This window comes from Parasteatoda tepidariorum, chromosome 10 (assembly GCF_043381705.1).
Source record: "Parasteatoda tepidariorum isolate YZ-2023 chromosome 10, CAS_Ptep_4.0, whole genome shotgun sequence".
Classification (NCBI taxonomy): domain Eukaryota; kingdom Metazoa; phylum Arthropoda; class Arachnida; order Araneae; family Theridiidae; genus Parasteatoda; species Parasteatoda tepidariorum.
Genome location: NC_092213.1, coordinates 29,381,750 through 29,404,232, shown reverse-complemented (window position 1 = coordinate 29,404,232; position 22,483 = coordinate 29,381,750). Strand labels below are relative to the sequence as shown.

At 27.7% G+C, this 22,483-nt stretch overlaps 2 protein-coding genes across 2 annotated transcripts in view; one reads left to right on the top strand and one right to left on the bottom strand.

Annotated features, from left to right (window-relative positions):
- The first annotated feature begins 937 nt into the window (after positions 1-937).
- LOC107449802 (L-xylulose reductase) lies at positions 938-9,792 on the top strand. Its single transcript, XM_016065457.4, has 7 exons — positions 938-1,098; positions 3,097-3,194; positions 4,380-4,534; positions 4,630-4,672; positions 6,779-6,943; positions 9,378-9,492; positions 9,592-9,792. The coding sequence occupies exons 1-7, from the start codon at positions 1,047-1,049 to the stop codon at positions 9,693-9,695; spliced, it is 732 nt and encodes a 243-aa protein (XP_015920943.1). The 5' UTR covers positions 938-1,046; the 3' UTR covers positions 9,696-9,792.
- A 2,731-nt stretch (positions 9,793-12,523) lies between these two features.
- LOC107449804 (sodium/calcium exchanger Calx) overlaps positions 12,524-22,483 on the bottom strand; it is a 78,305-nt gene continuing 68,345 nt past the window's right edge. The window contains exons 10-12 of the mRNA XM_016065460.4: positions 18,824-19,002; positions 17,396-17,725; positions 12,524-14,453 (exon numbers count right to left, since the gene is read on the bottom strand). Of these exons, the coding sequence (XP_015920946.1) occupies positions 14,217-14,453; positions 17,396-17,725; positions 18,824-19,002 (746 nt within the window). The 3' untranslated portion in view covers positions 12,524-14,216. The remainder of the gene's footprint in view (positions 14,454-17,395; positions 17,726-18,823; positions 19,003-22,483) is intronic.

Below are 22,483 nucleotides of genomic sequence, written 5' to 3'. Positions count from 1 at the left end.
AAATTTGTCATATAAGTTTCATTAAGGTTAATATTTAATTTCTAGTATTTTTAATAAAGAAATTCTCTGTAGCTGCTTCATACTAGAAAAAAATTTCTAATAGTTTTATTAATCATTAGTTTATGTTATATAAAAAAAAAAACATTTTCTTAGTATTTTTATTATGTTGTGCTAAATTAATAACTATAAAGATAACAAAGGCTATAATGAATTAAAACCTCAGTATTTCTTTTTCTTTTCAGAATTACCTTTTTATTTTTGCATTTTAATACAAAAGGTTTTTTTAAAGTTTTCTAAAATTGTAGTCCATATTTTTGACATCAATTTAGTCTAATAAAGCTAAGTCATTTTTAAAAATATTAATATCTGCCACATTGCTATAGATATTGTTTAAGAATACTTATATAGTAAAATTTTTTTACTACATTTAAATTTTAAAAAAACGTTATTCTAGCTCCTTATGAAATAGTCTAACACTAGAAGGAGAGTGTATAAAATATATATATATTTCTTACAAAAAGTGGTCACTTGTATGGTATAAAAAGAGAAAACCAATAATTATTCATGAGTAAATAGCAATTTGTGGATTTTATCTATAAACGTTTTAAAAAAAACGTTGTTAAATAAACGTTCTTTTTGTAATGTTATTTTATTTACTTATATTTTGATGTGAAGAATGAAAAAAAATATTTAATTCTTACATTTCTTGAATAAAAATCAATAGTGCTGCCATCTCGTGGCGTTTTTATGAACTCGCCTGTTTTATCACAATTACCTGCTCAAACAGAAAATGGTTTATTAATTTTCTTTTAGATTTCAATTAAAATTAATTCATTGTTTTTGAAAGAGTTTTTAAATTTTGCTTTGTGCATTAAAACGAGAAATTTCTTGTTGAAATTAAAATAATATCTGTCTTAATAATAAAATCTTATCAGCTGCTGTCCCATTATATCACAGATGATAGGATGTAAACAAATCTCACTCGGTCAGCTGGTATCCGCCCAGTAGAAGTCAAAAAGTTTTTCTGTCCATGTTTTAATATCAAAATGTCCTCTAGCTTTAAAAATAAACGTGTACTTGTCACTGGTGCTGGGAGAGGTAGCTTAATGTTTGTTTTTATTATTTGTTTACATAAATGCTTAAATTTAAATATCTGTTAGATAAATTAAATTTTATTTATTTTTAATTGTTTACCTTCCAAAATTCGGCATTAAGTTGAAACACTTTTACGTAATAATTTTTTTCTTTATTGTATTGCCTTTTAAATAATTCGTATTTTAAATGAAAACTGCAACTTATTGGAAGTTTTAATGCAGCATTGTGTGGAAATATATGATTATTTTTTTTTTAATAAAGTTAGCACGTTAAGTTAAATTTCAATAGCCTATTCTTTGCCATTTCAAAAATTTTAAATCCCAAAGAATTCTAAAATTATATTTTTATTAAATATAATACATAATCTTAAACTTATTTTTCAAATATTGAACAGCTTGAAACTCAAAAATTGTCTTTAGTCCATATTTTAAATTGCATAAAAAATTGCGTTGATTTATTCTTTTATCCTCACAGCTGCTGCTAAATTTATTAATTATTTAATTAAACTATTATTGCTTACCTTAAAGATTTTTTGCATTTTTTTTTTTTAATCTGGTATTAAGAGGTTTTTGTAATTATAAAAATTGTATGATTGAAAAATAACAATAAAAAAGTTAATTATTTTAATCTAAAAGTAAAGAAATATATTTTTGTGTTATCATAATAAGTTGTTTCTTTACTTATTTTGAATATTTTAATCTATTGTTGCTCACCTCAATGTTTCGATATACAATAATATTTTTATACTTTTTGGTTAGCCTGGCGCAAAGAAATTCATCTTTTTTTATTATTATTAAATTTTAATTTTTAGGTGTTGGAAAAAAATATTTAAAAAAAATTTGTATATGTCTACATTTTTTGGCAACTTATCATTTCAAAACCAAAAAGTGCCAATATTTTATTATTTCTTGCTTGTTTCTAAAGTATATATTACAATTGAGAATAAAATCAAGTAAAAGAATCTGTGCATGTCTTAAATATGAAAATTGTCTGATTATAAAATAATGTATATTTTGTTACAAAATTAAAAATATATATGTGTTCTTATTTTCACAAATAATTGAGTTTTTTATTCTCTTTTTTTCATACTGCTGCTTAGTTTTAGTTATTAAATTAAGCTATTATGCCTCACTGAATATTTCTTGTGTTTCTTTCTAAAGTATATAACATTAAAACTAATAATAAAATCAAGTAAAAGAATATGCGTGTGCCTTAATTACTTACCTATTTATAAAACAATAATAAAAATTATTATTTTTTATCGAAAATATATATATTTTTTCATTAAGCTATCTTGTTTAATATAGCCCAGCAACTAAACTTTCTACTATGAAATCACTTTTATTTTGTGTGTATTTATGTGTTATTAAATATTCTTTTTATTAAATAGAAAAAAAATTAAACATGCTATTTAAAATTTCATAATTTAATAAATGCTTAGCGGGTCTCTTGAAAAATATATTTGTTATTGAAAAAAAAAGGAAAAGAATTTGTTAAATATAAGCTTACATTCTTATTTAAATTATTTTTTTAAAAAATATTGTAAAATTTTGCATTTTTTTTATCTTTTGTTCTATTTTTTTCCTTAAAAATTAGATAAATTTATTTTAATTCTGCATTTTTTATTTTATAGTTAAGTTTAGTTTTCATTTATGTGGTTTGAAGAGTTAAATTAAGAAAAATTAGCTTAAATAATATACATTTTTATTCTAAAAATAAATAATATATTTTTTTACATATGGAAAAATATACGTTTATTGTAAAAATCAAGTTGTACCAAAACGACAAATATTATGTTTGAGTTACCATATACTGCATGCATTCTATTTATTTATTATCAAATAATATATTGGATATAACTTCTATTTATTATCCATTCAATTTTATGTCATATAATCTGACTTTTGTCACATCTGGTAACATATTTTAACAATTGTTGAGTGATATTTAAGAACATCAGCAATTCATTTAAAATTCATTCCTTTTGAATTCCTTCTACAGGCATTGGCCGAGCAATTGTGAAAGAGCTTGTTTCAAAAGAAGCTTCTGTTATAGCTTTGAGCAAAACTAAAGCAAATTTAGATAATCTAAAAAAAGAGGTAAGAGTGTTTGCTTTAAACAACTTTTAAGTATAATTGTACTTTTGATCATTTAATTATAGTTCTTAAAAATTTAATCAATTAAGGAAATTTTTATTATATACATTTTACAAATTCAGACAATATTTTATTTATAAATACTTTTATCATTCTTTTTTTTAATGTAATTTTTTATTGCAATTCATTTTTTTTTAAATAATCAAATAGAAAATATGACTGTCACACTTTTATTTCAAATTAATATGAAAAAATATCATTTGTTTTTCTTTTATTCTATATTTTGATCGAGTAGAAATATTCAAAATTATGCTTATCAATAAGTTTTTTTTAATAAATAAGATTTTCACTCCCTTTCAGCTATAGATTATCACACAGAATTGGCACTTCGTTCTAAATTTTTATTTTTTTATTGTTAATACTATACTGAACCCTGGTGTCTACACCAGAAAAGTATATTTATTGCAGGTGTATTTATTGTGTATTTTAATTGTTTAAGTAGAAATATTCAGAATTATAGTTACTAAATAGTTTTATTTTATAAATAAGAATGTCTTTCGCTCTCATTTATCTCTGTATCATTCACTGTAGCATTAATTCATTCATTTTTAATGTATATATAGATAGATCAAAGGTACTGCTAAAGTTCAGTTTGATAGTTTATAAACTCTACCAAATAATCCTTTCCATGTGGATAATCATGATTGCTGTTGTGATGTTTATAAAAGGTACTTTTTGGTTATCTGCGTACAAGCAAAAAGTTGCCAAAAAATGTTGACCTCCGCCAACTTTATTTTTTTAAACACATAAAAATTAAATGAAATAAAAAATTTTAAAAACTAATTGAACTTTCTCAGTTAGTCAAACAGTACCTAATTATATTTTAGGAACTCATTATTTTTGATAGAAGATATTATATTATGTAAAGTTAGCTCTTCTGACAATTGAAAGCTGTAAAAAGAAATGGTATAAATATGTAAAATAGGAATGAATGTATGAATCATTAACTTCACATCCTTTGGTTATGAGAATATTTTGTAATATTTTTATGCCATTTTTTCTTAAAATAATTGTGTTATTTGTTTAGCAGTTAAAAATTACATAAATTCCTTTTGATTGCTAAAATAAATAAAATATGCAAATGTGATATTTAATCTATAGTTAACAATTTTTTATTTTATTTTTAAGTTCCCTTCAATTGAAATAGTTGCTGTAGATGTTGGAAATTGGAAAGAAACAGAGGCTGCTGTACAGAAGCTGGGAGCCATAGATATGTTGGTGAACAATGCAGGAATAATAACTTTACAGGAAGTTGGAAGTATTACGGAAGATGAAGTTGATGAGTATGACTTTTATGAACATTATTATAGAATTAATTTCACATTTTTTTATTTTATTTGTTTATAATTTTTCTCATTATTTATTTATCTTTATTTAGATGCTTTTCAGTAAATGTTAAAGCTGTGGCGAATATATCTCAAGTATGTTAGCTATATTTTGAATTTCATTTTTTTTTTTTTCTAAATTACTGGTGGTGGTGGTATTGCAAAATCAATTAATGTATATATATTTTTACTAAGGTTATCAATTCTTCTCTCTCCCATTTATTTCTGTACGCTTCATCAACTATTTTCATTTACTAATTGTTTAAATTTCAACTCTGAAATGAGTTCAAGTGAAAATCTGGTTGCTTTCCCACACAACAAATCTGTTTTTTTTTTCTTCTTTTCTTTAACACTATATTATGCAGTGTAGAAAAAGTATCATGATCGAAAATTCAGTGTAGAAACAGAATCATGCTGGAAAATTCAGTATAAAAACAGTGTCATGCTAGGAGATTTTTTATATATATTATTCAGTGTAGAAACCCTGTCGCGCAGGGAAATTTTTATATTAGTTAATGGAATCTTTTATATTAGTTTACTTGATACTTAAAGTCGTAAAATAGCATTTTATAAAATTAGTTTTCAATTTTTTTTGCTTTTATTTGTCAATATTATTGCACTTATATTATATGCTTAATCAAAATTTAGTATTGTTGTAATAAACCATAATATAAAATTTTGTATACTTAGTGAATGACTGCTGGCATCAATACAACACAAATACAAATAATATTTGAAATTAAACTCTTAACTACATAATTTGTGATATTTCACATTTTAGATAACACTGGAGAACAAATTTTTTGTTGCATTTTTACAAATGCCTGATCTTGCCTGATTCAGATGTAAGGATTTCAAATCTGAAATTAGTTTTGTTTCTAAAGCTACGAATTTTTTTTAAATGACATTTTTAGTCTATTTTTTGGTCAAAATGTACAGGTTTAAAAACGTTATGTATAACGAGGGGTCATGTAAGTGTTGACAAAAACTTCTAAGAGAATTAGGACATGTCATCAGGAGGAAATTTTATAAAATTAGTTTTCAATTTTTTTTGCTTTTATTTGTCAATATTATTGCACTTATATTATATACTTAATCAAAATTTAGTATTCTTGTAATAAACCATAGTATAAAATTTACATAGGAAACGTAGAAATTACGTAAGGAAATTTGCGTAGACACCTATGCCCGGAAATGTCATTGTATGCTGCTAGGGGTGCTTTCCTATTATGAGTTGTTCAGAACCACTTGTTCTTGAAAGGAAAGCACCCAAAACAGCATATGATTCTATTCATTTTAATCTTGAAGAAATGCCCCTACTCTCCTAGAAGTTTGTCGCTATTATGTGACTCCATGTTATATATAATGTTTCTAAACTATGTAGGATAAATTTTGACAAAAAATAGACTAATAATGTCATTTTTTTTTTAAAAAATATGTAGCTTGGAGAAAGTAACCAATCGTAGATTTGAAATCAGCAACGTTAAAATATCCACAATCCGTTAAAAAATCTCATACAAAAGAAAACAAACAAACAAACAAAAAATTTCCGCAGTCTAATTTACTATAAAATAAGATTAAAATCAGTATGTAAAATTGTATGCAATCAAAATAGTCATAAAATTATAATCACTTGCTGCTTTATTTTAGATCAGCTAAAGGTTTTAATTTCTAAACTATTATAATACAAAACTGTTAGGAGTAGTATTAAGCTGGCTAATTCTTGCATAGTTGATATTATATATTTATAAAAAAATTATATATTCATTAATTATTCCGTATTTTGAAATAGCTAAACTTGTTGAACTTTTTAAGGATAACAGCATAATAAATAATATATATGCACTATTTTCTGTTTATAATATTCTGTTTTTGTATAAATGAGATTTTTTTAAATGTCTGCATTCAATGGGTGTCTTTGTAAAATTAGATTTGTATGGATTGTAAATAGTGATTGCCTCTAATATTGTAAGCATTTTTATCAGTCATATATTCCTAAAGTTTACCTATTAGCCATAACTATTAACTGAATAGACTGAAAAATTGAAGGGACTACAGCAAATCCATTTTAAATAACCACCTAATAACCTATATTATTTTCATTGGAAGGTGCTAAAAAAATCAACAATATTTTTTACGTTACAGATCTATTCCGTGTCTTTTTATTATATATCTAATTTATCTATATACTTAATATTACAGATAGTTGCTGTGAATATGAAGAAGGCAGGGATACGTGGTAGTATTGTCAATCTATCAAGCCAAGCCTCTATGGTAGGCATTCCTAAGCATGCTACGTATTGTGCATCCAAAGGGGCTGTCGATCAATTGACGAAAGTGTTTGCTCTTGAGCTGGGCCCATCTGGGGTATGTTTTGCGTTTTAATTATTTTGTTTTAGTTAATATAGTTTTAACTGTTTTATACCAATTGTATAACATTTATAATACCCAGTTATTGAACTATTGAATTTATTTCTATTTCTACATCTATTTCTGCTTCTTGATTAAGTTTGTCTCTGTATATTTAATTTAAAAGCAGATCCTTTTAAAGAGTGCAATAGGATGTCTAAAATTAAGATTTTTTTTCCTTTTGTAATAAAGATAACTTGGGAGGGGGGGCAGTGATAGCTCACATATGTTTGCTTAATAAACATAAAGGGTTAACATTTTATGAGTGTTGTTGAACAGTGAACCCAATTTTGAATTTACTACTATCAATGCTAAACTCCATTGCCTTGTAAGTTTGAACCCAATCCAGAAGACAAGAGAACTCCTGGATCAAGTATTGGGAGAAAATCCATTAGAAATAGCCCACATTAGCGTTACATGGAGGGGAAAACCTCTCGCAATTAGCCTGACAGCAAAGGGACTCTAGTCCATAATCCGTCGACCACTGAGGATATTTTACGTCAGCACTGTGGTCAGTGCCAGCCGGTTGCTGAATTCATATCAACCAACCATGGCTGGGATTCGAACTCGGTTCACCCCATTGGAAAGCGAATGCTCTATTCCCTGAGCTACACCACTCAAGGGTTAAGATTATAAAAGGAAATAAAGGGAGATCATCTTCGTTTGTTCCCAATTCTGTTCAGATAGCAAATAATAATCAAAATATCTTTCATTTATCCATTTTCTGTGTAATCTTGCTCATTTAAACATAAATATCAGAAAAATCTATTTCTCTCAACAAAAAAGAAAATTTTATTGGTTTACTGGATAGCTAGCAATTTTAAACTCGTTCTAAACACATAATTTTTGTATCTTTAATATTAGCAATTTGACGAGAACTTGGAAGTTTATCGTAATAGCTAACTTCTCCTTATATGCTGTACTTGTTTTTTACTATACTTTATTTAAAGGGAAATATTCATCATATTTTTTATATTTTATTTAAAATCAAAACGAAATTTTTTTATTATCTTTAAAATTGTTTTAAATTTTGTGTAAATTGGTTTTAGTGTTTTATTTTTCGTGCCACTGAACTATTGTTTAAATAGAAAAATATTCTAACTGATTGTGTAACATAAGAAACCTAATGCAAAGAAAGTGTGAAATATAATTTTTGCTGGGACCTCAGCTAGTAAATAGTACATTTTTTTTTAAATGATGGCTTCATCTAGATTGTTAAAACAACTTAGTATCTAGTTTAAAATTAAAAAAATTATAGTTTAATCAAAGATATTGTAACAATTAGAGCATGAATATTTTTATATAAAATAAATTTATTTTTTGCGTCACTGAACTATTTTTTAAGTAGAAGAATATTCTGATTATTTAACAAAGGAAACATAATGCAAAGAAAATATGAAATCTATTTTTCCCCAGCATCTCATCTAGTAGATAGATTATTTTTTTAAATGATTGCTTCATGTTTATTCTTAAAACAACTTAGTTTCAGGTTTAAATTTTAAAAAGTCTAGTCAAAGGTATTGTAATAATTAGAACATGATTTTTATGTAAAATAATTTAACGTACTGAAAACTGTTCACCTTGTAATAACGTTTTAATAGTAGTGTATCGAAGAAGTAAACAAAAAAATTTTATTGGAACTTTAAGAAGTAGTTTAATAGACATCAAACCTAATCACACTTCTAAGGTGTGAGGATTTGGCGGCTATGATAAATTTTGGACGTATGTATTAAAAAAAATATTATGTTTTGGAATAATATTTCTATTATTGTTTTTTTTTCAGTTATGGAAAATAAAATAATAAAAAGAATGTAAATTAAGAACTAATATTTTTTTAAAACTTATATCATAGTTTTATTAATTTCTTCTCATGATATAATATCCAATTTTCAAATTATCCCTTTGGTGCAAAATTTTTATTAAACATATTTTTTTCCTTATTTTGCATTAAACAAAATAAGTGAAAAATATTAAATTTAGTATTTTAATAATTTATAAACACTGTTTTCTATAAAACACGTTTTCTTATACTTATTAAAGGTAAAACCTTCCAAAAAAAATTTTTTTTCAAATATGTAGTTATTTAGCAATATAAAGAAAAGAAATATTCAATTTTTTTTTGAAATTCTATATTTTAGTACAAATATTAATCTAACAAATTTTATTAGACTGTTTTTTATAATTAAAAAATATCAAAAATATTTTTGATTGTTAATAGAGTGTTATAAATATATAAGGCACACCAGTGTCCCATTTGCAACTAAGAGTTAATAGCTAAACCGTTTAATGGTTTCAACTGTTTGATTAATTTATTAACAGTTTGTAATAAAATTCCATGATTAAAAAATTACATTGATTAACATTTTCTATTAATCTTGTATTTACTTCTCAGATTCGAGTAAATAGTGTAAATCCAACAGTTATCCTGACAGATATGGGCAAAAGAGCTTGTGGAAGTGGAAGCCTTGAAGAGAAAAAGGCTGCTATACCTCTCGGAGAATTTCCAGGTAAATTATTATATTAGGTTAATAGGAAAACATAAAGCCATTAAGGCTAAAGTGAGTGATATTTATGATGGTTTTTAAACACACGCATATTATTTTTAGAACCGGAGGATGTTGTTAAAGCCGTACTGTTCTTATTGAGTGAGGATTCCAGAATGATAACCGGTGCTCATCTACCCATAGATGGTGGATACACTTGTCATTAGAGGAGACGTAACAATTACAAATATTTTATTGTACACAAGTTGACCATAGTTTTTACGAATCCTATACTTCATTGAAAAATAAATTTGTTTGTTTATATTTTGTAGTTTCCAACTATACATCTTATTTAAAGTAAGTTCTAAAATTGTGGTAAGTTCCCAAATAGGGTTCGTGGAAGAATTAAAGAAGTTCCGAGAGTTAGGAAATGTGTTTTAGCCAGTATCCTTGGAAATCTTAAATAATGGTAATATATAATCAATAATCCACTATTTATTTCATATTTCGGTTTTCAGCTTATGAATATATTTAAAGTAAAATGCCATTAAAAATAAATGGATAATTTTTTTAATATAAAATGTATTATTATAAATTATGAAAAGATCATGCATTTATAAAACTATGCTTTTCAAATTAAAGTAAAATTACCAATTTTGTTAATGAAGAAACATGTTTCCGTAATCTTAAAAGCAGTTGATTTTAGTTTTTATTTCAAAGAAAACCATATTTCTGCTTATTTTATTCATTTTCAGCTACAAGCGTATATTGTACCTAAAACAAATTTATAAGTAAACTAGATACACCTCCTTGACTTCGAATTTAACTGTCAAGCCTTAAAAAATTCACTAAAGATTATTAATGATAAAACGATGAAAAAAGTTCATTCCTCTTTTATTATGTGTTTTTAAAATATTATTTTACACATAAATGCGATCTTAATTGTCTTTATTTATTTTTTGAAGTATTTGTTCTGCTGAAAGAAGGTTAATCAATTAAGCTTCCATTGCTGAAAAGAATCGGAAACGCTGTTCTAAAACGCTTTTATTTTTCCTATAGCTGTAATGTGTAGAAGTATGCTAAGGTGAAGAAAAAAACAGAATTTTTGAATAATTTTGGAGAATGGAAAAAAAATTGTCGAACAAGTTTAACGCTATTTTTTTTTTCTCCATATTCTTTGCTATTTCTTTAAAACATGAGAAATGAAGTTTTAGTTTTCAGCTCGTCCTATCATTATTTGTGGTATCAACAAAGTTGATTTTTATGTCATGTTATTCGTCTTTTAGCAAGCAAAAATATTAGATTATGAAGCATTTTCTGTAGCTTCATAGGGTTTATAAATAAGTGAACTTGGTTTCCTGTTTCATTTTAACAAATTATCTATACGATGACATACAGAGTTTAAATAGTTTCATAAGTATGTTGAGAAAAAAAGATCAAATTCATTGAATCCCTGAAAAAGCAATAATTTTTTCCCTCTGCATTTTAAATTTCTACGTAAATCAGTTCTAAAGTATAGTTATAATAATTCCAAATAGTAGTAAAGGATTTTATGAAACAGTTTTTATTGTATGTGCGGTCTTTTTATACTTCAGATATACTTGGTACATTTGTTTTGAGATCTTTATTACATAGTTTTCTCACTTATTTTGCTTCAATGTCTTTTATTTTATGATATTTTACTTCAATGTCTTTTATTTTATGATATCGCATACTGCTCAAATCATTCATTGACTGGTCTCAATGCCAAATGTCTAGATATGATAACTTATTTATTCTTACAGTCAACCGTGCAACTTCCAACTTTTATCAAATGAACTGTTAAACATGGTGTTACATGTTTAATAGGTTTTTACTGAATTAACATGTTGCTGCTTGTTCTTAGGGTTCACTAAACATTTACCATTTGGTAAATTATCCCTCAACGGACCCAAGTCTTTTTATCACTTGCTTTGAAGTCATTTACAATTTTATTTTATTTTATTTTATAATCGTCATTGAACAGCTGACCTAATTCTGAGTTTATGACTGTCAACGTTTAACTCCATAGTCTTGTACTTTTAAACTTTACTCAGAGGACTCATGGCTCAAGCATTTTATTTTATATCCGTCGTTGAAAAGCCAACCCAATTTGTGGGTTTACGATTACTAATGTGCAACTCCGTAGCCTTGTAATTTTGAACCATTCCAGAAGACAAGGAAACTCCTGGATCAGTACCCTCAGAGGTATTAATTTGTTATGGGAATATGGAGGACTTTGCGACTCTACACGTTTAACGTGCATCAGTCACCATTTACTACACGGGGAGTTTGTCCAGCGGGGATCAAACCAACAAACTCTTGGACATGGACCCAGCACCCTACCAAAACCAGGGACAAACTAGCTTCTTTTTTCACATTTGTGTTACATGGAAAAAAAAAATCCACAATAACATCCTATGGTTAGCCTGACCGCAAAGAGATTCTAATCTGTAATCTGTCTATCACTATGGATATTTAACGTCTACACTGTGGATCGTACAAGCTGGAAGCAGAATTTGTATCAGACGGCCACCTCTGGGATTTGAACCTGGGTCATCTTATTGGGAGGTGAACGCTCTATCCCCAGAATCACCACAGCTCAATTAATTTAATTATAATACCAGGAAGTAAACTTGAAGTATTTTTAGCCCGTTAAAGATTAACAGCTGCCAAAACTTGTGATGAGCCTAGTAGAAAAGGATCTTTTAATTTCCTAAAACCCTTTGACTTTCAGTTCAAACCAATTGGAAACAATCCCCCTTATTTTTAGGTTTGTGAGATTAATTCTTACGTTACATTTGGTGTTAGCCACCTTAAGCACTTATTTTAAATATTTAATAGAATAATTTATACTACCCAGATTTGAAATCAGTAATTTTACAAATATTCTGTTTATTTAAAGTAAGCTTGTCAAAGATAAAATGTTCTGGGATTATAATATTCACAAAAATTTAACTTTTTATGCAGCATTAGTTATAATTTATTCTTAGAAATGCAAAACAGTATGTAACTTAAAGAATAACACTGCTCAGAATTTAGTTCAAAAACTAAACTTTATTTAAAAAAAGACAAAATAAATTACTTATAATACTGCATATAATATTAATCAAAATAAAACACTGCAGTGTGTTAGAATAAAATAAAAGTAAAACATATTTTTCTCAGATCACCAAAACATAAAAAGTAGTTTAAAATTATAAAATATACTTAGAAGTTATATAAACAATGCATTCAAGAGAAAATGTAAAAAATACATATATTATATAAAATATCACATTCTTGTCAATTGATTTTTAAAAATATAACAATGATATATACAGCACATTTAATGTAAAGCACTTTAAGTACCTAATTTCTCTTTATACTTTGCAATGAATTAAATTAGCTGATTTCTTCATTTAAAAGCATGAAAACAAATTTTCGAAAATGGCAGAATTTACTTTTGGATTTGTTATACATGAAACCTGAAATTTGTTTTTTCAATTTCTAAAATGCTGATTATTCGTGTGATTAAAATATTTAATATTACATATTGTAATTCTAAATACATAATCAATATACAAATAAAAATAATATGGAATTTATTTATACTAAGCCTAAATAAATGATTTTTAAATGCAATATATAGATTTGCAACTTTACTCTGATCCTCTTCTGAATTTTTCTGGGCAAATTGGATTTGAAAAAAAGGTATTCATAAAATGACAGTAATATTCTACTTAAGATATTTAAAAAAAAAATTAAAAAAAACTTGAATCATTTCATTTGAGGTTTTGAATGCAGCTGTCTTGACCTATTTAACCAAGATCAGCAAAATTTCTGGCTAATAAACAAAAGGCTACGCTGGTAAAGACGTTAACTTTAAACCATATGTAGAACTTGATAAACTTAAGTTTATACCTTTATGCTCAGCGAGCTGTAATCAAGTACATCTTGATCATAACCAAGATTCTGAAAGACACTACTGTCACCTATTCAGTGTGATGGGCTTAGACTCTGCCTACCATGGGGCCAGAGTTTTATTCCCTGACTGGGTGCCTGATCAACTTGCGCATTCGCTAATCGTGTCTTTCAGAATCCTATTGTATTATCTCAAGAAGGTAAAAGTCTTGAAATGCCATGCATGGTTAGAGATCTTTGTGCAGTAGTCAGCATGGATTTTAATCTGCCTTTGATCTCAATTGGATTTTCCTCTACCCTGGATCTCAATTGGACTTTCATCTACCTTCGATATCAATGCATAGACTGCATCAGCATTCAACCTCATTTGTGGTATAGTTGCGCAGGCATGCGCCAGTGTGTCTTCGAATCATAATTGAGGATGAATCCTAGACCATCACCAATAGCACATTAGTGTAGCACTAATGCGATAATAACAACCAAACCTTTTACTGCAGCAATTTTTAGCTTTGTTGCCTGAAACTTTCCACAGCTTAGTTTGACAGATTTAGATTTGTGTGTACTGAAGTTTTTAAAAAAATAAAGCAATGATTAGGTTGGGTTTGATCTAAATTTTGCTCCACAAAGATTTTAAAGTTGCTTTTTTTTCTTCACATCCGACAACGTTACGTTCTGATTTCTTATTTTATAAAGGGAGTAAAAATTTCACGTTATTATCAGATGACATTTTGGATACCTTACTTATTGAAATTGCATATGAAAAGCACAAAAATCTTATTTACAAATGTTACACATGGGATGATTGTTAACAAGGGGAACTATTTGGATTAAATCTGAATATATCCATATGCTTCGAAAGATGACAACAAAACATATAAAAACCACATGGATATCATAGCGATGCAGCATATCAAAGCATATATTCTTGGACCTCCAAGCTCGGCTTTTCCTAGTACTGTTAAGAACCTCCTACTCACAATGAGAGCAATGCAGATGAGTGCAAGAGCAGTATAAATACCCACGCTGAATCCCAGTGTGCCAGCTTTCACATGAAAAGTCTCACCCTACAAAATATGCAAATGGAATTTTAAATTTATGGAATTGGTCTGACAAGGAAGTAGGAATATCAATCATTGCCTGAGTAACTGAGAACAAGGAAAATACTAAATACAGGGTGTTTCGAAAAATAACCGAATGCAGGACCCGGCTTAGAGTAATTGGGGCCCCCTCTGCTTCACTACTTCAGTAATGAAGGTATTTAATATGGATGAATTTAAAGGTACAATAGGGAACCGATTATCCGGATAACTGATTTTTCCGGTTTTCTGAATCGCTACAAAAAGCCGTTTTTTATTGTTAAACCCAACTAAAAAAATAAAGTATATGGAAATAATCTTAAAAAGAAGAAAAAACGATGAACACTATTGATTATTTCCAAAATTATGGTAAGGTAAACATCTTTCAAAAAAGAAAGAAAAATCCTAGAATTTTAGGAGGAAAAAAACTTTTTTTAAAAAAGCGGGAAAATTTATCGAATTTCGTTCCGGTTTTCTGATTTCCGGATAACGGGCTCTTTACTTTATTTAATTTTGATGTATTTAAATTTTTCACCTCAATAAAGATAACAAGAAAATTTACTAGAACCTAAAGTAGCTATGAAGTCTATTTTATTGATTTTTTGATAATTCTATGTCTATCACGCTGAATGCAGTTTTCTGATTGTTAACTTAGCCGTCTTGCAGCGAAAAATTCATATCCTTGCTGACATTAGGGCTAAATGTACGCGATTACGATGGCTCAATTAAGCCTATCAGAAGCCTGTATTTTTGTAAACATATTGCATTTTGCTATATGTACAAATACAGGCTCTTGATTGGCATAATTTGTCAATCGTAATTGCGAAAATTTAGCTGAATTCCGTCTTAGAGAGCCATGGATTTACGAAATATAGATTGTGTTCGTACGATAGAATAATGAAGAAGCTAACATAAAACTGATGGATTTTACACTGTACTGATATTTTGTTTTAAAGTTCATTAAAGAATGTAACTTAAAATAAACTTTCTATTCGATTTGGGAGCTCCCTCTAATGTGGGGACCCGAGACAACTGCCCCGTATGCCCCTGCCTTAGTCAGGCTCTGACCGAATGCTATTGGAAGGAGCAAGAACTCAAAACATGTTTGATTGCTGCAGGAAATGTATTGCTGTTCGAATCACCCTCTAGTTTCGTCTGGGTATCAAGGTATTTATGTTTTCAGTTTTGATTTTGATTGCGTTTTGTTTTTCGCTTGATGAAATAGTAATTTGCAACCCAAGGATGACAAGAATGTTAAAAATCTGGATTAAGGATGATTTTTACAGGTTACCCTGCACAATGGTTCACCATTCCACCATCCAGAAACAACGCATTGTAGTATGTCTGAAACGTGACTACAGTTAGAGAGACTTCAACCTATTACCTTCTAATATTTAGTATGCATTAGTATGGGTCTAGGTCGCGACATTATATTGCTTACCTTCTCATATTTGTATAACAGTTCATATTTTACTCAAGGCTCGATACGTTGTAATTAGACATTTATTGCGATTGAATTTTTTTCACCACAATTAGTTAAATGAGATGAGACATTGATAAAGATTCCTACTTCCATAAGATCAAAGAGACTTATACACAACATTAATACAATGTTACACTAAAATAAAACTTAGATAAAGATACTAAATTTAAATTTTGTAACACAGAAATTTTATTTTCCAATATGAAATAAAAATGATTACCTGAATTAATGTTCTGTTTTTTGATTATAACTAGCCTTTATTTACTTTTATTTTTTTTACCATCCTGCATTTGAAGCACTTAAGATTTTAGCTCACGGCATTTTTCCACGAGGAGAGAAGATTAAGTTTTAAAATAGCTTGTTGGAAGGTGGGAAAAAAATATTTCTTTGCTTTTTTTTTAATTCCTGTTTTTATCAAATCATTTTTGTTTTCATAATTATTTAAGGAGTAGAAAAAATTATCCTACATCCGTTGCAAAGAATAAAATTTAGAATAAATAAAGAATAGAATAAATAGAAATAAAGAATAGAATTTATAAGCTAATGTAAAAGCTAATGATTCAAAAATTTCTTATAAATAGATAATGACTTCATTATATGGAATGTTATTTAACGTTCCGAAAAATTAATTTTTTTATTAAAGAAAAAAATCTTATTTCAAACTTATTATTTCAGAAATTCTTAAAAATCATAATTTTTATTACTGTATCATAATACCGCAATTTTGACTATGAAATCGTAACAGTTGACACCTCCAAGAAATGCACAAAACGAAGTAAATATAACATAACCTAAGTTTTAACCAGTCACTTGACTAAATCTTTGTTTCAAAAATTCTGATCTAGAAAATGTTATTTAGTTTTCAAACTAATTTTGTATTTAAGTCTTATAATTTGTACTGAAAATTTAACGCTTGTGTCATAAATAACTGTTTCAAAAATTAATAAATTAAAACGGAAATATAAATGTACTGTATGTTGTGTTCTGCTTAGAAAACTAGAGAATTTCTGTTATCAAATTTCAAATTCGGTTTTAATTTTTTCAAAATTGGTTTTGAAAAGAGCTATAAAATAATGTTTGCTGCATGTCAGACCACTTATAATAAAACATTTGCATGGGAGTTTACTAACTCTGCCTAGGATGGTTATTTGAAAGCATTGTTTTATAGTTTTTCGCAATTAGCAGTCCATCTGTTGAAAAACTTTAATTAGTTTTAAAACTTTGTGAGAAGAAATTTCCGGTTTCATATGCAAAGCACAGCAAACCATAAATTTTTAACCTCTTCTGGTTTTCTTTAATCGATAATTCAAATCTTTGGTCTTTTGGGGGACATTAAGAAAAATCCATACCCAACAAGGAACAGTTATTAAAAAAAAAAAAAAAAGAAGTTCGTTACATAAATTTAATTTTTAAATTTTTCATAAAAAAGAAATTAAGTCGCACTCACCTTTGAAGCCCAATAAATGCTAGCCATCAACCATGGCAATCCAAGTCCTAGGAACACATTAACAGAATTACTTCCAGTAACATTTCCAATGCAACTGTCGGCATATTTCTCTTGCTTAGCTGCTGCCATGGAAGCGAAAAGATCTGGCAGGGATGTACCAAGTGCAACAAAAGTAATAGCTGTGACAGCATCTTTCAGTCCCACGAGACATCCAAAAATACTAGCCAAATCGCCAACAATCGCCGTTAGAACTCCAATGAGGATCAAAGAGACACAAAATGTGAGCCAACCTCCACACATTCCTGTAGGTGGTACAATAGCAAATATTGCCTTCGGAAAAGAATTTTTAATTAGTCAAGCCACTTTCAAACTACGTTTTAAATTATTTTTCTATAACAATTTATGACGCTAAAAGTGTGTGCATCGCATATTTTACAAGCAAATAAATTTAAAACGCTTCCAAAGCTGTGCCAATTTGAATTGTGGAAGAGGGTGCGTAAAAGAGATATGTTTGTTGGTAGCGAACAGGATTCGAACCAACGATCGCTGGAGTCGTAAGTGGGTGCTCTAACTACCAAAGAAAAGTGTATATACCCCAAGTTCAGGGTGAGTTGGGAAGGAATATCTATATATATATTGTGACCGTTTCAGAATCAGAACAAAATACAGTTTCATCCCGCTATAATGAACTCTTGATATAATGAACACTCGGTTGTAATAAACGCCTCCATTTGTTCGCCTTAACTGTTATTTAATAATGTTATTTCATATGCTTACAATAAAGAGCTAAAAAATTGATAGTTCAATTTATAGTGGACTCAAATTTCCTTTATTTTCAGGCATTTAAATAAATTTTACACAATTTTTAGTCTATATGATAAGTTCAAAAGTATATAATGATAACTTTTAATTTAAAATTAAGTGATGCATGTTGAGCAGGCACGTGAGAAAATGAATTGATTGCACAGATATTCCAACTTTAAAATACATCTTTCTTTCTAAAAAAAAAAAAATGGCGGAAATAAAAGTAATAAATATCCGAAAATGGCGAAAATTGAAAACCTAATGTTTATAAAATATAAATAAGCAGACAACGATTTCATTATATGGAGTACGTATTTTGAATGTTATTTGACGTCCGAAAAATTAAAAATTTTATTAGAGGAAATTTGATGAAAGGAAATTTCGCTGTAGAGGAACTTAAAATATTCATTAGTTAGCAGCAGATAAATTGAATGATGTACTAATGCAATCAATATTTCCAACAATACTATTGAAATATACTAAAAAAATATTTTTTTCAAAGATTTTGGATTCAGTGAATTTATAAAGGATTTATACCCTTATAAAAACCAATTTATCTTCTTTTTTTTACTTTAGTTATTTATTGTATTATACTATTAAATTTTCAAAGGGAATATGACTTACTTTCCACCCGAAAGTTAGAAAATGGAGTACATAATCTTGAGTTGTAGCATTCTCTATATCGCCACCGTTAACAGTGAGGGCCGCACGAAACTGTTCACCCCATGTCTCAGATTGTAGTCTCACGTTGTCTACGTTAACGTTTGTCATCAACGCCACTCTTTCCACAATAGAGTTGTAATCTAAAAAAAATTTAAATGGTTCAATGTTGAGGTAAACGAACCTGTCTAGTTAATGGAATTAAAAGTTTTTAAACGATATTAGAAAAAAAAAAGAAGAAAGAAATGTTAACGGAGCACTTCACACTTCTTGTCAAGCAATCATCTGTCTTAATTTTTCGTTTACTGTAAGTTGAGATTCTTATGACTCCAAAACAATTTTTATTCTAATTGCATTAAGAGCATTTTTATAAATTTTTAATTTCCAATAATCGCTTCCAATAAATACCATCCATCTCACGTTGATATACATGGTAATGAGACGGCAGATATTATGGCTAAAGAGGGTGCTAGTAAGCTGGTGGACACACCTGATTTACTTATTTTGGAGCTGTTCTCAAAAACTAAAAAACCCGAAAAGGCTTCTTGAACTGTTCACCAATGGTACCAGGGAAAGTGCTCTGAGGGTGCTTTATCAGGCAGAGGACATGTGAGATCTCCAACGGAAGAAAGGTTTTCCCAACCTGTGTGAAGTGTGCTGACCATCAAGCAACCCCTAACCATTTAACTATATTATCTGGGGTTTTTCAGGCAAGATTTTTTTCAGACATTGTGACAGAGTTCATAAACCTGATTTAGCGTTGCTAAACAACGGAGATATGCAACAACTAGAACATTAATTTTTAAAAACGTCTTTACCACTCTTAATTGCTCGCTCTGTTCTGCCGTGCAATTGAAAAAACAACGTAGGTGTTTCACAGATTCAGAGAAAAGTGGCTTGACAATTTTTTCTTCGTATAGCTAATGCTATGAACGCTAAAATTGAGTTTCAGAAAAATGATAAAACAAAATTTATTTTTGAAAAAAATGATTTTGCAACGTGTAGTTCATCATACAGAGTTGCCAAATATATACAAATCTCAATTTTGAATTTTTTGTCGCTTACGTTAATTTTTCTTTTGCTCTACAGTGTTTCCTATTCGAATTTTTTTTTTATACATTAAAACTGCGAACTTCAGGGACAAAGGAACAAATTACTATTATAATTTTCCACTACTATTACTAATTCTTCATTACTATTAATATTCTCCCAAATTACTATTGTAATAAATCTGAATTTAGGTAAATGGCTTATGTAATTAGAAAGCTCTTGCGAAAATATTAATTAAAACACTTTTTTTTACCAATGTCATAAATAAAATAAAAACGCTAAAAGAGCTCTTTTATTCAAATGAAAATGAAAAACCAAAAAATTTCGAAGCCATATAAAGCAAATATTTTCTAAAATGAATTTAACAAAGTTTTAGAATTTTTGATTCAAAAGAAAATATTTAGGATCATCGTTTTATTTATTTATTTATTTTAAAATACAGTAAAATACCCCTAAGAAGTGCATAAAAAAAAACATTCTAGCGGCATATTTTTTTATAGAAGCAACGCTTTTAATTCCCTTTTTTTTAATAGAAGAGATTCGATAGTTACACTTCTTATATTTTATCACAGCGTATAATTCAATTATTGAATCGAAATTTATTGAGAATGAAAATAAAATGTCGAAGCTATTGCCAAAGTTTATTTTTACTTAGCATACCGTTCATTCGCGTAATCTCCCTACTTTTACTTATTAGTCACGCCACTCTCAAATGTTGTTTTCAAGAATTCTTAGTAGTTTCCGGTTTTAACTACTATTTTCAGCTACGAAAAAACATCCATTGAGAACGTTCCAAAGAAACTATAAGTATAAAGTTAAGTATATTAGGTGCAATATAAAAATAATCAGTTCTTATCTTTCTTCCCTATAGCGACTACACATTCAAAGTATAAGATTTTTTTGATTAATTATCACTATAAAACTATAAGATAATCTCTAGTATATTGTTGATGAGACAATATTAGATATTCTTTGACAGATAATATTAGATATTTTTCAAAAGAACTAACGCCAGATAATTGACCGCTAAACTTCCGTATTCTTTTCCTGAACCGACAGCTTAACAAGAAATTCAGAGACTACTAAATTTTTTTTTGCGTATATAAAAACCATTATTATTTGTCTTATCATTTAAGTGAAATGTTTTTGATTGAAGTATAAAAATATTACTTTCTGGTACGTGGTCTATTATTATGCCATTGTTATTTAAATTTGAAATGGAAAATAAAATTCATTTAGTTTTAAGAATAATATGACTTTTTATTCAAAATCATTTTTTATATACTTTATAAAAACAATTTAGTGTATAAAAAGCTTATTTCTGCATAATAATAGTTTTAAATTTTTATGTACAATTTATAATTTTAAAAAAAACTCGTCAATTATTATATTAAAAGAAATAATAAAAGATTTTATAATGTTTAAATAGACAATGTAAACTGCTAGATTTTTTTCCGCCAAGGGATTTAACGATCAATTTTTCCACAAGCAGTGACAAAGAAAAATAACCTAAAACGTAGGAGGTAAAGGTTTGAAATGAACTTTTGACATGTTCAAATTACAAGCAACAACCTACTTTACGAAAACAATTTAGTTAATAAAAAGCTTTATTTAAACTTTGTATTTCTGCATAATAATAGTTTTAAATTTTTATTAACAATTTATAATTTTTAAAAAGATTCGGCAATTATTATATAAAAGATTTTATAATGTTTAAATAAACAATGTAAAATGCTAGATTTTTTTTCCTATCAAGGGATTTAACGATTTTTTTTCCACTAGTGACAAAGAAAAATAACCTAAAGCGTAGGATGTAACAGGGCTAAGGATGTAAAGGTTAGAAACGTCTAACTTTTGACACGTTCAAATTACAGGCATCAACATTATAAAGATGTATTAAGGCATTTATATTTTCCCAGCAAATACGTTAAAACAAAATATTAATTCAAAGAAGGTTGTTTTTTTTAAAAAATATAAATTAATATATAATTAAACTTTAATAGTTTATTAAAATATTTTTGAAAAGTGTTGGGATATATTTTGTATTGCGAAATATATTATGTACTCATAAATCTACAAAAACACTTTGTTTTTAATTTTAAATAATTGTTTATTCATTATTATCAGCTTTTTCTTACGATATTAATCTTTTAAAGATCAAAAACCGGTTGTATGCATAGATCGATTTGATCAAAAACCGGTTGTATGCATAGCTCAGTTAAAATTCGACAAAATCTAATGTTTTTAACTAACATAAGACATTTCAATGCGTAGCAATAGTTTTTCGTACTTGCGGAACCAATTTTCGTAGTTTTCCGAATTGAAAAATAAACCTTTTTTTTTTAATAATAATTCACATTAAAATGAAATTTTCAGCTGAATTTTTCCAAGTAATATATATTTACTAGTGGGCTGTGCCCCCTGCTCGCTAACGCTCGCCAACCCCCGAAAATTGCTACGCAATCTTATATGGTTTGCTTCGCAAACCAAGCTCGCTTCGCTCGCTACTAACTTAGGTACATTGCAAATGCACAAAATTCTAAGAATTCAAAACAATCATTCAAATCCATATAA

What these genes read in the sequence shown, in the direction of transcription:
- LOC107449802 (XM_016065457.4), top strand. Translation starts at nt 1,047, where the DNA reads ATGTCCTCTAGCTTTAAAAATAAACGTGTACTTGTCACTGGTGCTGGG. An exon ending in TTGAGCTGGGCCCATCTGGG is followed by an intron (nt 6,944 to 9,377) that starts GTATGTTTTGCG and finishes TTTACTTCTCAG; the next exon opens with ATTCGAGTAAATAGTGTAAA. An exon ending in ACCTCTCGGAGAATTTCCAG is followed by an intron (nt 9,493 to 9,591) that starts GTAAATTATTAT and finishes TATTATTTTTAG; the next exon opens with AACCGGAGGATGTTGTTAAA.